Source organism: Rhineura floridana, chromosome 14 (assembly GCF_030035675.1).
Source record: "Rhineura floridana isolate rRhiFlo1 chromosome 14, rRhiFlo1.hap2, whole genome shotgun sequence".
In the NCBI taxonomy this organism is placed as follows: Eukaryota; Metazoa; Chordata; class Lepidosauria; order Squamata; family Rhineuridae; genus Rhineura; species Rhineura floridana.
In genome coordinates this window covers 30610122-30624370 of record NC_084493.1, presented here as the reverse complement: position 1 = coordinate 30624370, position 14249 = coordinate 30610122, and the positions used below count along the sequence as shown (strand labels likewise).

At 43.4% G+C, this 14249-nt stretch overlaps 1 protein-coding gene across 5 annotated transcripts in view; it reads right to left on the bottom strand.

Annotated features, from left to right (window-relative positions):
- The window catches only part of SIN3A (SIN3 transcription regulator family member A), an 83621-nt gene that overhangs the window by 29983 nt on the left and 39389 nt on the right, over window positions 1–14249 (bottom strand). For all 5 annotated transcript variants that reach the window (XM_061594803.1, XM_061594802.1, XM_061594800.1 and 2 more), the window contains exons 4-9: window positions 6290–6396; window positions 4279–4561; window positions 3038–3286; window positions 2418–2570; window positions 1884–2042; window positions 94–177 (exon numbers count right to left, since the gene is read on the bottom strand). In XM_061594803.1, the coding sequence (XP_061450787.1) occupies window positions 94–177; window positions 1884–2042; window positions 2418–2570; window positions 3038–3286; window positions 4279–4561; window positions 6290–6396 (1035 nt within the window). The remainder of the gene's footprint in view (window positions 1–93; window positions 178–1883; window positions 2043–2417; window positions 2571–3037; window positions 3287–4278; window positions 4562–6289; window positions 6397–14249) is intronic.

The following is a 14249-nucleotide window of genomic DNA, read 5'->3' as shown; positions in this document are numbered from 1 at the left end:
CATTGTGAGTAAATGCTGTGGAATGTATTTGCAAAACTAATTGCTGCTATAATAAAAGTCATCCAAAGCCATCTATCTACAGTGGTACCTCACCTTGTCAAAGAACAGAGACTCTGTTCCATGTTTTCCAGCTTCTACCACTGATGGGTCCTTCAAATTAAGCAGCTTTGGTTTCTTCTGCAGAAAGAGAGAGAACAAGCACAAGAGAGTTTCAAAAACGAATGTCAAAAGGCAATAGCTGGCTGACACCTACCTCAACATATTTCAGTTTTGCTGAGCAACTGCAGGTTAACTTACAGGAGTTGGAAAGGGTATGAAACATTTATTTTGTTTTGGTAGGGTTCAAATAATTGTCACTAAAGACATATAAAGTAGGCACAGCACAACTTCCTTTGACTGTAAGAAAACCAGATAATGGGTACATACTGCTAACTTTTCTCTTAGTTACTATCAGCAGCTTGAGAAGGCAAAGTATTAAGATAAGCAATCTCAGCAATACAACACATATTGTCATATGGAATACTGAATGGTAAATTAGGAACACTGTTTCACTTGAAACAAGTTAATTCATCAACAATAGTTCACTGACTTTGCCCCCAAAACACCCTCCACACTCCTTGCATGTGTGAAATATCATGAAGTTATACAACCAAAATTCTCACCTGGTACTGTTATGGTTCCTTCAGCTAGCCTCACTCCTGTCATGATAATGCCTCTTGCCATGGGCTTCTCTGGCATTTTCCCACCATACATCAGCAACTTACCTCATCACCGGTTTTCTACCACTCTTTTAAAACTAATTGGCACTACCATCAACTGTCCCGTTGGAAGGATTCCAGGAAAGGGTGGGGGAGGCACAGGCAAAGACCACGTCAGACCCTTCATCTAAACTTTCCCTCCCTGCCAAGGTCATCCACATTAACTGTCCTGTGGGAAGGATTCCAGTAGAGCAGGGGTGGGAAACCTTTTCCAGCCCAAGAGTCACATTCCCTTCTGGACTACCTTCTGAGGGCCACATGCCAGTGGTAGGTGGGGCCAGAGGCAAAAGTGGGCAAAGCAACAAATGTAAATATTTTCTTTGTACAGTAGGCTAGTTTCTACACACACACACACACACACACAATCCTCCACCCAGACAACCAAGAGGCATTACCAAAATTCAAGGAAACATTCCAGCATGGCAAAAAAATCTGGGGAGCAAAGTGAGGCGTATGGCCTGGAAAAAGGGGCTTGAGGCCTGGGGTGTTGCGAGGGCTGGATAGAAAGGCCTGGAGGGCTGCATTTGGCCTCTGAGCACAAGATTCCCCACCACTACAACAGACAGGGAAACAGGTGAAGACAAAATCTGGGCCTGCTCCAGCTGAACTATCCCCCTCTCCCACAGGACCATTCTACCACCTGTCCTGCGGGAAGGATCCAAATGTCTTTTTATATGTTGATGTTGTTTATTTTCTGTGCGAGTTTAAATGCAGTTGAATTTACTTGTAAATAGCCTTAAAAGGCAACCTGTATCCTGAAAAGCAGGATATAAGTAACTGTAATAAATCCGTATCAAGAGGACCATGACTCAAAAGCACTAAGCAGGTCTCCAATGGGCTCTGATGTACAAATGCGGTTTCAGCTAAAATTAGCCAATATGTAAATTAGGCTAAAAGCAGAGCCAGTTTGCAGCTGCTGTCCTGCATGGGTCACTCGGTTCTTGTTCTAGGCTTTATACAAAATTATGGCAGACCTTCCCCTACTCTTTTTTTCATGGCCTTTTGCCCCCCACTGTTCGCAAATTTAATTATGGGCATCTGCCAACTAAGGACCAAATTCATGCATCATCTGAAGTGGGCTCTAGTACATAGCAACCTATACCGCAATACATCTGTGATCCTCACCTTCACTGGAGGAGTTGTCCCGGCTGTGGCATGCCGCCGGATCTGACAGCCATTCTGATTAGGTCTTTGCTGCTTGCTGTTGAGCTGGGGCTTCTTGACTGTGCCCCCATGGTCATTTCTCACAGACTCCACTTTCTCTGCAGTTGTCTTGCTTAAAAGCTTATTTGGAAGAATCATGTACAAACACTTTTATTGTTCCCAATAACCCAAACTAGACAAGAACAGGGAAATAAATTTCACAATCATCACCCAGGCAAAGGGCTCTAGAGCTCAGGAAACCCAAGATTAAAATGGCCTGGATAGCAAGGGGAAGGAAGGAGAAAGAGAACTTGGCTCACACCACACCAAACAAAATTGCAGAGACTCCAAAGAATAACTCCTGCAGGATCCACTTATATCTCAACATGCAGGTTAATTTAACTCACTTCTGAGTACAATACAAGTTACCCTGTGCCATAAGGAGCAAGCAGAAGAGGACAAGTAATGCCCTCCTTCAAGGTGCCCTGTAAGTAATAGCATTAGGAGTAAACTCACCACAGAGCTATTTGCATCTGGCAGGAATTGCCCAAACTCCGAGAGGAGATCCTCCTGGTTCTTAAAGAGACGAGCCACCTGGGCATAGACCTCCTGTTCAGTCAATGCTGGTGTGTAGTTCCCTCCTGCTTCCTTGGCGTTCCGCTGCTCCTTCTGTTGTGAGATTGTTCAGTGAAAGGAAATGAGCTCTTAGCAGTGATTCTCATTAGCTTTTGTGCTCCTTGCTCTTTAAAGAAAAACCCCTAGTCTGAGCGCTCAGAGGAAGATGATCAAATGACAAGATAAAAAGGACACTGAAGAAGTTTTGTTCCTGCCCATGGAAATATTGAGGGGCAGACACATGTGAGATGCATCTGGCTATTCTACAAGTGTGTGTGACACATCTCCATAAATGATGGTTTTCAAACAGTTCTACTGAAAATTTCTTGCTCCACAGGTAGGCACTTTCTGTTATAATAGGCAAGTGTGAAATAAAATCGAGTTAGCAATGTTAACTGGCTGGGAGTTTATGCCCCATCCCATAATCATCTTTTCCCTCTTTGCTCCATAAGTCACTCTTCCCTTCTATGTAAAACCAAATGGTGAGCAGAAGCAAGATGCCTTTAGACTTGCACACTTACCTGATAAGTGTGGAGGATCTCCAAGAAAGCCTTGTAAATGTCTGGCTGTCCCTGGAAACGATTCTTGATCTTGTTGACATAGTTGATGGCATGATTAAACTCAACTGGCTGATTATTCTGAAGGGATGGTGTGGTTCCAAGAGAGATTGTCACAGGCGTATGGGGCTGAACTGGTGGAGAGCGAGGGGATGCGTAGGGGATTGGGGGAGTCTGCTGGCTGGTTGGGGTATGTGTCTGTAGCTGGGATGGCTGGGGAAGAGAAACAGACTGAGTTATGCTAGTTCCTGAAAAGCGCCATTTACAAGGGCAAGTGAGCCCTCCAGAGTGGTGTTTGATGAGCTAGAAGGGGCTGTACCCCAAAGCAAAAAAACTGCAAAAACAAAACAGCTAACTTAATATTATCACTTAGGATGACTTAGAAGAATCATAGAGTAACATAGAGCTGAACGGAACCAGACATGGACAGCCATCTGTCAGGAATGCTTTGTTTTGGATTCCTGCATTGCGCAGGGGGTTGGACTTGATGGCCTTATAGGCCCCTTCCAACTCTACTATTCTGATTCTATGACATTCACCTGGTTCAACTCCTTCCCAAAAGGCAATACCATTGCCTTGTGAATCCGCCCAGCTAGATCATTTACAAAACACCAACTACTGTATGGTACAAAGCAGAGCTCCAGAAGCAGGGCTGGCCCAAGATATTTTGGTGCCAGGAGGTGAAAATTCCAAACAGATATCATGCTCAGCTCCCATGTGAAGTGAGGCTTGCACAGAATGTGTTGGTGGTTTGTGCCCCATGGGTCAGCGGTCTTTCTCCAAATCTCAATTTTGGCAACACACCTCCTTGATGGCACCCCAAATCAACCTCACTTTGTCCCTTGATAGGGTCTTCTATGATCAGGAGTCACATGGGGGAGAGAGACTCTGTTGCCATCAAGGGAGGCTGTTTCCACCTGCCTTGCCCCACCCTCCAGCCTCAAACGCAGCTTCTTTCGGAGGACTTTTTGATCTTTGGGTTGGGCTGTGTGGGTTGGGGGATAGCTTCTACTTTGTTGTTTAGTTTTATTGCTTGTTTTTTGATGTTTATATACTTTTATGTTTGATGTTTATATGCCTTTATTTTGTACGTCGCTCAGAGTGGCTGGGTTTCCAGCCAGATGAGCGACTAATCGAATAAAATAAATAAATAAAATGCGCCCCTACTTCTAAAGTACACACTACCTGTTTCTCCTTGCCATTACCTTACTGATCTTGGCAGGTGTTGGCTGTGGTGCTGGCTGTGCTGGGGTTGGGGCAGATTGTGCCGATGGCTGAGATTGATGCTGCGGCTGGGGTTGTGGCTGTGGCTGAAGGCCATGCGTCGGGATCTGGTGAACCTGCCCCGGTGTCGTTACATTCACCATGTCATTAGTCTGCACTTCAATTTTGTAGCCAGGAGGCAAGAATGTGTTGAAACCCATGATCAAATCAGGGTGGCCTTTAAACAACTGAGACACCCGGCTGATCACTCCTGGAGTGTCGATGCTGTACAAAAAAAGACAAAAAGGAGAGATCAGGTCTTCTGTACAGGTTTGTCACATTTTCAGACATGCATAAAGACTCACCGTAGCGCCATTTTACGATAATATTAACACATACTCCTTACAGCTACTAGCAAAAACTAAGAGCAGATACCCAGATATTATTTGAGCAAGCTGCAATATAGCATGGCGTTTGGGGAAATAAACGTGTCTGAAAGAGCACCTCTTTCCATGCCAGCCTGTATGTGTCTTAAGATCTTCTGAAATGGTCCTCTTTTAAGTGCCCTCTTTAACAGAGATATGCTATGTGTCCACAAATTCCATTAGGAGGCACACCTGGCACTAACATTACAAGTTTTTCAGAGCCAGGTAAAGGGCTTCCTATTTGTCCAAGTGTTTTAGACTGCAGATGGTTTGGTGAATTGTTTTATTCTGTTTTTAGCTTTTCTTCCTTCTTTTTGTATTTCGTAATGCTTGTTTGTTGGTTTTAAATTGCATTTACATGTTGTGCGAATTAATTTTATTCTAAGTTTTGTACATCGCCTTGTAAAATTTTTTATGAACAGCAGTTACGAAATATTTCAAGGAATAAATTAAATACACACACATGGGTATTTCACACATTTGCACAAGAAGCAGAAAGCCAGGACATGACAAATCTGCCTGAGAATCTATTTTCTAAATTAAAACTTAAGTTTCTTGATCTCATGGGGGTGGGGACAGAAAGAAGCTTTCCTGGTGTTTTGTGTTTTTTCTCTCTGCCCTATGAAGCACCTATTTCTTTCCCCTTCCTTCCAACAACTAATCTTTATACACATATCAAGCCTCCAGTTCTGGAAAGCAAAATCTGCACCACATACTCTGTGTAGATCTGGGCTTCTTACTTTATTTTTTGGTTTGTTTAACAAAACTTATATACAGCTTAAATGTAAAAAGAACCTCAAAGTGTCTTTCTCCTACAGTGGAACTCAAGGAGGCTACAGGCAAGTCCAAGGCAATCTTGAAAACCAAAAAGGGAGCTGCACAAATGGGCACAGTGCTCAATATGTTTCAAAGACATAATCAGGAGGTTTTATGCAGCATGCGAATCACTAATTTGTCCAAATACTTTGTACTTAAGCATAAAAACTTCCGCCTTAATTAAGAGCTCTCCTGAATCACATTGTGAACCACATCCAGCGGTATAGCCACCTTTTATCATTTTCCTGTCTCTTCCTGTGGCTAATATTGATTCTCTTCCTGTATAACCAGCCAGCCTCCTACCATGCCTAGACCTGCTTAGCTTCAGCAACACTGCCATATCATGTGCATACTTAGGAGCAGACTAATTCTCCTTTTTTAAGGCCAAATGTCAATCATTAAAGCAAATATTTATTATGGCCAACCAACCATTAAGGAAACAACAAAATATTCAAAATACTAACAATTGTAGCAGGTCTAAGAGACATCACAACGTTTTGCTTTTTTAGGCCAAATGTGGATGATGTTGTTAGATGTGAGGGGTATTAACTGGATCAGGGTCTGAAAGGGGAGTTGGCCTATGAGTAGAATTATGGAAATAAAGATAGGTAAAAAAAACCCAAGCACACAGGACTGTGCTGAATTTAGGGCAGAAAACAGGAAAGGTTCAAATGTGTGATATCATCAGATATTTGACTATGACTTTATTAAGGAAATACTTACAAAGCCCAAAGAAGCATCTGTTAAAATAAAGCATACTGTAGCTAGGTACCTTTGAGATTTGAATTCCTTCATTATGTCCAAGAAGTCGTTGTAGACTTGAGGCTGGCTACCAAATTGCAGCTTCACTTGATCAAGGTAGGAGAGGGCATCTTCCACCTAGGGCCAAAGTCAACAAGTTAGTATTTCCTGCACAATTTCATCTCCATTCTAGCACACACACAGGACACCATGAGATACTAAAAAAAAGGTAAACAAGTCTTATTGTTATCCCAAGCGGCAATCTTGCACTGTGTATCTGCTCTCTTCTGAAGAAGTCCAGTCATGCAATGCAATAGTCCTTTGAGGCAGAAGATGGGGCTACTGCAGCCCATAACAAAGGAACAAGGAGGGACAGAGTAAGGGACTTGATACTACTTTCTTGCTTTAATTTGTGCTGTGCATTTTGCTGCTGCTACTTTCCCCAAGAAAGCTACATATCACAAGGGGATTGGAGTGACCACCATCAGAACAGTGGTTGCTCAAGGGCTTCCAAGGGGGCCTAGCCTGAAACGCAAACCCTTGGCAAGCATGTTACTGTGTACAAAACAACATACTGGATCACAACCATTATTCTTTGCTCTTCAGGTTGGTTATGTAAGCACTATTTCAGCTTGGATGAAAAACTACTTTTTGAGTTTTCATTTCAGCAACAGCTGGGGGGGTTGTGTGTGTACTTTCCTCAGACTAATAGCTGGGCACACAACATTTTTCCTGTGTTCAACAATGGAAACTTTTGTTCAACTCTAAAACTAAATGAAGAAAGCAAACCAAAAAAATATTCAAGGTGTGGTTCTGTGCCAAAGAACAGTGTGCTTAAACACCACTTTCAAATAAGAAATTTGAACATGGAACCTAGGAGTGGTAACTACTGGTGCCACCTTGTCTCAAATAAGACACAACAGCTATGGAAATATTTCCAATTCCAAAGAGAACCAACCTTGTAGAGCTGAAAAATAAATATATATACTATCAGTTTCCTAGGTGCCCTAAGCATTAAGATGCCTGGGATTTTCTCAGCCCAGGAAATAAAGGGCATCGGTATCGGTATCCATGGAGACTCTACAACTGTGACTTCAACAAGAACAGTGACACTGTATATTACTTTTGAAAAGACCTTGTTCCTGTAACCCCTTATTTCATACCATTAAAGCAGTTTTAGAACAAGTGTGAAACAGGTTCACATCTATAAGCATGAGAGAGCCTTTTTAGCCATAGCCCCCAAGCTCTGTAATACTCTAACCCCAAGAAGCCTGCTCTGCTCCTTCCCTGAGGCATTCTAGGGATTTTAAAAAACTGTTCCAGAGCACCTTTGGGAGGGCCTGAATCATAGAATACTAGAGTTGGAACGGGCCTATAAGGCCACCAAGTCCAACTCCCTGCTCAATGAAGGAATCCAAATCAAAGCATTCCAAACAAATGACTGTCCAGCTGCCTCTTGAATGCCTCCAGTGTTGGGAAGCCCACTATTTCTCTAGGCAATTGGTTCCATTTTTGTATGGCTATAACAGGATGTTTTTCCTAATGTTCAGTTGAAATCTGACTTCCTGCAACTTGAGCCCATTATTCCGTGTCCTGCACTCTGGGATGATTGAGAAGAGATCCTGGCCCTCCTCTGTGTGACAACCTTTCATGGACTTGAAGAGTGCTATCGTATCTCAGTCTTCTGTTCTCCAGGCTAAACGTGCCCAGTTCTTTCAGTCTCTCCTCATAGGGCTTTGTTTCCAGTCCCCTGATCATCCTTGTTGCCCTCCTCTGAACCTCTTGCAATTTGTCTGCATCCTTCTTGAAGTGCAGAGACCAGACCTGGACGCAGTACTCCAGATGAGGCCTAACCAGTGCTGAATAGAGGGGAACTAATACTTCATTCGATTTGGAAATGATACTTCTGTTAATGCAGCCTAATATAGCATTTGCCTTTTTTGCAGCCACATCGCACTGTTTGCTCATATTCAGCTTGTGATCAACGACAATTCCAAGATCCTTCTCACATGTCATATTGCTGAGCCAAGTATCCCCCATCTTTTAACTGTGCATTTGAGGTTTTTTCCCTAGGTGTAGGGCTTTGCATTTATCCCTGTTGAATTTCATTCTGTTGTTTTCAGCTCAATGCTCCAGCCTATCATGGTCCCTTTGAATTTTGTTTCTGTCTTCCACGGAATTAGCTGTGCCCCTCAATTTTGTATCATCTGCAAATTTGATAAACATGCTCTGTACCTCCTCATCCATGCTCTGTACCTCCTCATCCAAGTCATTAATAAAAATGTTGATGAGCACTGGGCCCACCAAGCCCTGTGGTACTCTACTCGTTACTTCCACCCAGTTTGAGAAGGAACCCTTGATAAGCACTCTTTGAGTACGATTCTGGAGCCAACTGTGGATCCACCTGATAGTTGTTCCATCCAGCCCACATTTAGCTAGTTTGCTAATCAGAATATCATGGGGCACTTTGTCAAAAGCTTTGCTGAAGTCGAGATACATTATGTCCACAGCATTCCCACAATCTACAAGGGAGGTTACCCGATCAAAAAACAAGATTAGTTTGGCAGGATTTGTTCTTCATAAATCCATGCTGGCTGCTAGTAATCACTGCATTGCTTTCAAGGTGTTTACAGATTGACTGCTTTATAATCTGCTCTGGAGTTTTTCCAGGGATTGATGTTAGGCTGACTAACAGTTCACCAGTTCCTCGTTTCCCCCTTTTTGAAGATAGGGACAACATTAGCTCTCCTCCAGTCACCTGGTACTTCACCAGTCCTCCATGATTTCACAAAGATAACAGACAGTGGTTCTAAGAGTTCTTCAGCCAGTTCCTTCAATAATCTAGGATGCAGTTTATCGGGCCCTGTCAATTTGAACTCGCTCAAAGTGATTAGGTGGCGGAGTCGCTCTATACGTGAAAGAAGGCATTGAATCCAGCAAGCTTGAAACCCCAAAAGAGGCAGACTCCTCCACAGAATCGTTGTGGGTGGTGATACCGTGCCCCAGGAGGGACTTAATACTGGGAACGATCTATCGTCCCCCTGATCAAAATGCTCAGGGAGACTTTGAGATGAGATATGAAATTGAGGAAGCATCCAAACTAGGAAATGTGGTAGTAATGGGTGACTTCAACTACCCGGACACAGACTGGCTGCATATGTGTTCCAGTCATGACAAAGAAGCAAAGTTTCTAGATATTCTAAATGACTATTCCCTAGATCAGTTGGTCATGGAACCGACCAGAGGGACGGCAACCCTGGACTTAATCCTCAGTGGGCACCGGGACCTGGTGCGAGATGTAAGTGTTGTTGAACCGATTGGGAGCAGTGACCACAGTGCTATTAAATTAAACATACATGTAACTGGCCAATTGCCAAGAAAATCCAACACGGTCACATTTGACTTCAAAAGAGGAAACTTCATAAAAATGAGGGGATTGGTAAAAAGAAAGCTGAAAAACAAAGTCCAGAGGGTCACATCACTCGAAAATGCTTGGGAGTTGTTTAAAAACACTATATTAGAAGCTCAACTGGAGTGCATACCGCAGATCAGAAAAGGAACCGCCGGGGCCAAGAAGATGCCAGCATGGTTAACAAGCAAAGTCAAGGAAGCTCTTAGAGGCAAAAAGTCTTCCTTCAGAAAATGGAAGTCTTGTCCGAATGAAGAAAATAAAAAAGAACACAAACTCTGGCAAAAGAAATGCAAGAAGACAATAAGGGATGCTAAAAAAGAATTTGAGGGGCACATTGCTAAGAACATAAAAACCAACAACAAAAAATTCTATAAATACATTCAAAGCAGGAGACCATCTAGGGAGACAATTGGACCCTTGGATGATAAGGGAGTCAAAGGTGTACTAAAGAACGATAAGGAGATTGCAGAGAAGCTAAATGAATTCTTTGCATCTGTCTTCCCAGTGGAAGATATAGGGCAGATCCCTGAACCTGAACTAACATTTGCAGGAAGGGATTCTGAGGAACTAAGACAAATAGTGGTAACGAGAGAGGAAGTTCTAAGCTTAATGGACAATATAAAAACTGACAAATCACCGGGCCCGGATGGCATCCACCCGAGAGTTCTCAAAGAACTCAAAGGTGAAATTGCTGATCTGCTAACTAAAATATGTAACTTGTCCCTCGGGTCCTCCTCCGTGCCTGAGGACTGGAAAGTGGCAAATGTAACAGCAATCTTCAAAAAGGGATCCAGAGGGGATCCCGGAAATTACAGGCCAGTTAGCTTAACTTCTGTCCCTGGAAACTGGTAGAAAGTATTATTAAAGCTAGATTAACCAAGCACATAGAAGAACAAGCCTTGCTGAAGCAGAGCCAGCATGGCTTCTGCAAGGGAAAGTCCTGTCTCAGTAACCTATTAGAATTCTTTGAGAGTGTCAACAAGCATATAGATAGAGGTGATCCAGTGGACATAGTGTACTTAGACTTTCAAAAAGCGTTTGACAAGGTACCTCACCAAAGGCTTCTGAGGAAGCTTAGCAGTCATGGAATAAGAGGAGAGGTCCTCTTGTGGATAAGAAAACTGGTTAAGAAGCAGAAAGCAGAGAGTAGGAATAAACGGACAGTTCTCCCAATGGAGGGCTGTAGAAAGTGGAGTCTCTCAAGGATCGGTATTGGGACCTGTACTTTTCAACTTGTTCATTAATGACCTAGAATTAGGAGTGAGCAGTGAAGTGGCCAAGTTTGCTGATGACACTAAATTGTTCAGGGTTGTTAAAACAAAAAGGGATTGCGAAGAGCTCCAAAAAGACCTCTCCAAACTGAGTGAATGGGCAGAAAAATGGCAAATGCAATTCAATATAAACAAGTGTAAAATTATACATATTGGAGCAAAAAATCTTAATTTCACATATATGCTCATGGGGTCTGAACTGGCGGTGACCGACCAGGAGAGAGACCTCGGGGTTGTAGTGGACAGCGCGATGAAAATGTCAACCCAGTGTGCGGCAGCTGTGAAAAAGGCAAATTCCATGCTAGCAATAATTAGGAAAGGTATTGAAAATAAAACAGCCGATATCATAATGCCGTTGTATAAATCTATGGTGCGGCCGCATTTGGAATACTGTGTACAGTTCTGGTCGCCTCATCTCAAAAAGGATATTATAGAGTTGGAAAAGGTTCAGAAGAGGGCAACCAGAATGATCAAGGGGATGGAGCGACTCCCTTACGAGGAAAGGTTGCAGCATTTGGGGCTTTTTAGTTTAGAGAAAAGGCGGGTCAGAGGAGACATGATAGAAGTGTATAAAATTATGCATGGCATTGAGAAAGTAGATAGAGAAAAGTTCTTCTCCCTCTCTCATAATACTAGAACTCGTGGACATTCAAAGAAGCTGAATGTTGGAAGATTCAGGACAGACAAAAGGAAGTACTTCTTTACTCAGCGCATAGTTAAACTATGGAATTTGCTCCCACAAGATGCAGTAATGGCCACCAGCTTGGATGGCTTTAAAAGAAGATTAGACAAATTCATGGAGGACAGGGCTATCAATGGCTACTAGCCATGATGGCTGTGCTCTGCCACCCTAGTCAGAGGCAGCATGCTTCTGAAAACCAGTTGCCGGAAGCCTCAGGAGGAGAGAGTGTTCTTGCACACGGGTCCTGCTTGCGGGCTTCCCCCAGGCACCTGGTTGGCCACTGTGAGAACAGGATGCTGGACTAGATGGGCCACTGGCCTGATCCAGCAGGCTCTTCTTATGTTCTTATGTTCTTATTCCTTGACCCTTTGTCTATCAATCTCAAGCTCCAATACTACCCCTTCTACTTCATGTTTCCCGTGAGGGTCATAGACCCTTTTTTGGGAGCCAAAGTAGGAATTGAGCACTTCTGCCTTTTCTTTGTCATCTGTTGCTTCACCATCCTCATTGAGGAATTTGTCATCCTCATTGAGTGGCTGTGCCACCATTTCTTTTCTCTTTTACTATGGACATACCTGAAGAAAGCTTTTTTTGTTGCTTTTAGCATCTCTCGCTAACCTCAGCTCATTCTCAGCTTTAGCCTTCCTGATGCCATCCCTGCAATTCCGTGATACCTGCCTGTACTCTTCCTTTGTGGCCTGTATGTGTCCTTTTTTGTTTTCAGGTCATCTCTACCCTTTTTGTGAAGCCACATTGGCTTCTTCTGCTGTTTCCTCCCTTTTTTCCTTGTTGGAATTGCTTGCCATTGTGCTTTTAGAATTTCCTTTTTTAGAAACTCCCACCCAACTTGGACTCCTTTTCTCATTAGGGTTGCTTGCCATTGTACCGTACAGTAGGGCCCTGCCTCCCTGCGCTCCGCTTCCCGGCGTTCCGCTAATGTGGCAGCTTTCCTCCCCTCTTTTAAAGCCTCTTTTGCGGCATTTTCACATCATTTTCATGCGACGCGCCCCATTAAAGTCAATGGGGTTCCGCCTTACAGCGATTTCCACTTTATGGCAGGGGTCCGGAACGGAACCCGCCATATAAGCAGGGCCCTACTGTACTTACAATTGTTCTAAGTTTATTAAAATCAGCTTTCCTGAAGTCCAGGATGTGCGTATGGCTACTCTCAGCTTTTGCTTCTGTTAAAAGCAAGAATTCATGTATGGTGTGGTCACTTTCCCCCAGAGTTCCCGTAACTGCCACTTCATCCACCAAATCATCTCTATTGGTTAGAATCAAGTCTAGGATAGCTGATCCTCTGGTTGCTTCCTCCAGTTTCTTGTAGGAGAAAGTTATCTGCAACACAAGTCAAAAATTTCTTGGAAGGGCCATGTTTGGCAGAATTGGTCTCCCAACAGATATCGGGATAATTGAAGTCCCCCATTACTACTACATCATGCCTCCTCGAAACATTGGCAATTTGCTTTTCAAAAGTTACATTCTCGTTTTCTCCTTGATTGGGTGGTCGGTAGTAGACTCCAAGCACCACATTCCTCTTATTACTTGCCCCATTAATTTAAATCCAGATACTCTCGGTGGAACTACCAAGCTCATCTTCCTGTATTTCTGTGCAGGGATATATATTTTTAACATGTAGTGCGACTCCACCTCCCTTTTTATTCCTTCTGTTCTTTTTGAACAAGTTTTATCCTTCAGCTGCTGTATTCCAGTCATGGGAGTCATCCCACCAAGTTTCAGTTATACCTAACAAGTCGTAATTATCCTCCTGTATTAAGAGTTCAAGTTCATCCTGCTCGTTTCCCATTCTCTGAGCATTAAAATACAGACATCGAAGACCATGTGATTTATGGCTTGGCTTCCTTAATACATTTTTCTGATGATTGTTACTGGGCCGTATTAGAGCCAATCTCTCTGTTCCCATTCGTGTGTACAAGACTTCATCAGTCGTTACCAACAAGCTTACGTCTCTCCCCCCCCCCGCTAGGATTCAGTTTAAAGCTGTCCAGATGAACTTCTCCATGCTGTGGCCAAACACATTCTTCCCAGTCTCCCACTACTAGTACTCTTTATCTTCTTGTTGTGGGGCATGGTTTCATTGCACGTGCTTGATTGAGCTTCAGTCTCTTGCTCGTTGTCACATGGGGTCTCCTGTAATTCTTCCACCACAGGCTGTCCTCCAGTCTCATCCTCAAGTGGTTGAAAGCGGTTCCACAGTTGCACTGGGAAAGGGTGTCTTCTTGCTCTTCTGCTCCTTACTGTCATCCTTTCCCATGGAGTTTCCTCTACCTCGTTGTTCCTCTCCAAAGTAGTCTCTCTTCTTCTGCTACCACATGCTGTTGTTCTTCCACCTCCACTTCTCTTTGCTGCTGTTGTTCCAGCCTTCTGTCTAAGAACTCTTCATCTTCTCTTATAGTGTGGCCACCCACCATTCCAGGCCTCTCACTTTTTCTTCCAACAGTGCCACGAGCTTGCACTTGTTGCACGTGTACACCGTATTGTTCTCAGGCAAGAAAACAAACATGGCACAGACCTTGCAGGTTACAACCATTGGAGTATCCTTCCCATTCATACTCTCTTCTACCTTTTGTTTCTTTCTGACTACTTGTTTTGGAGTGGCCTGTGC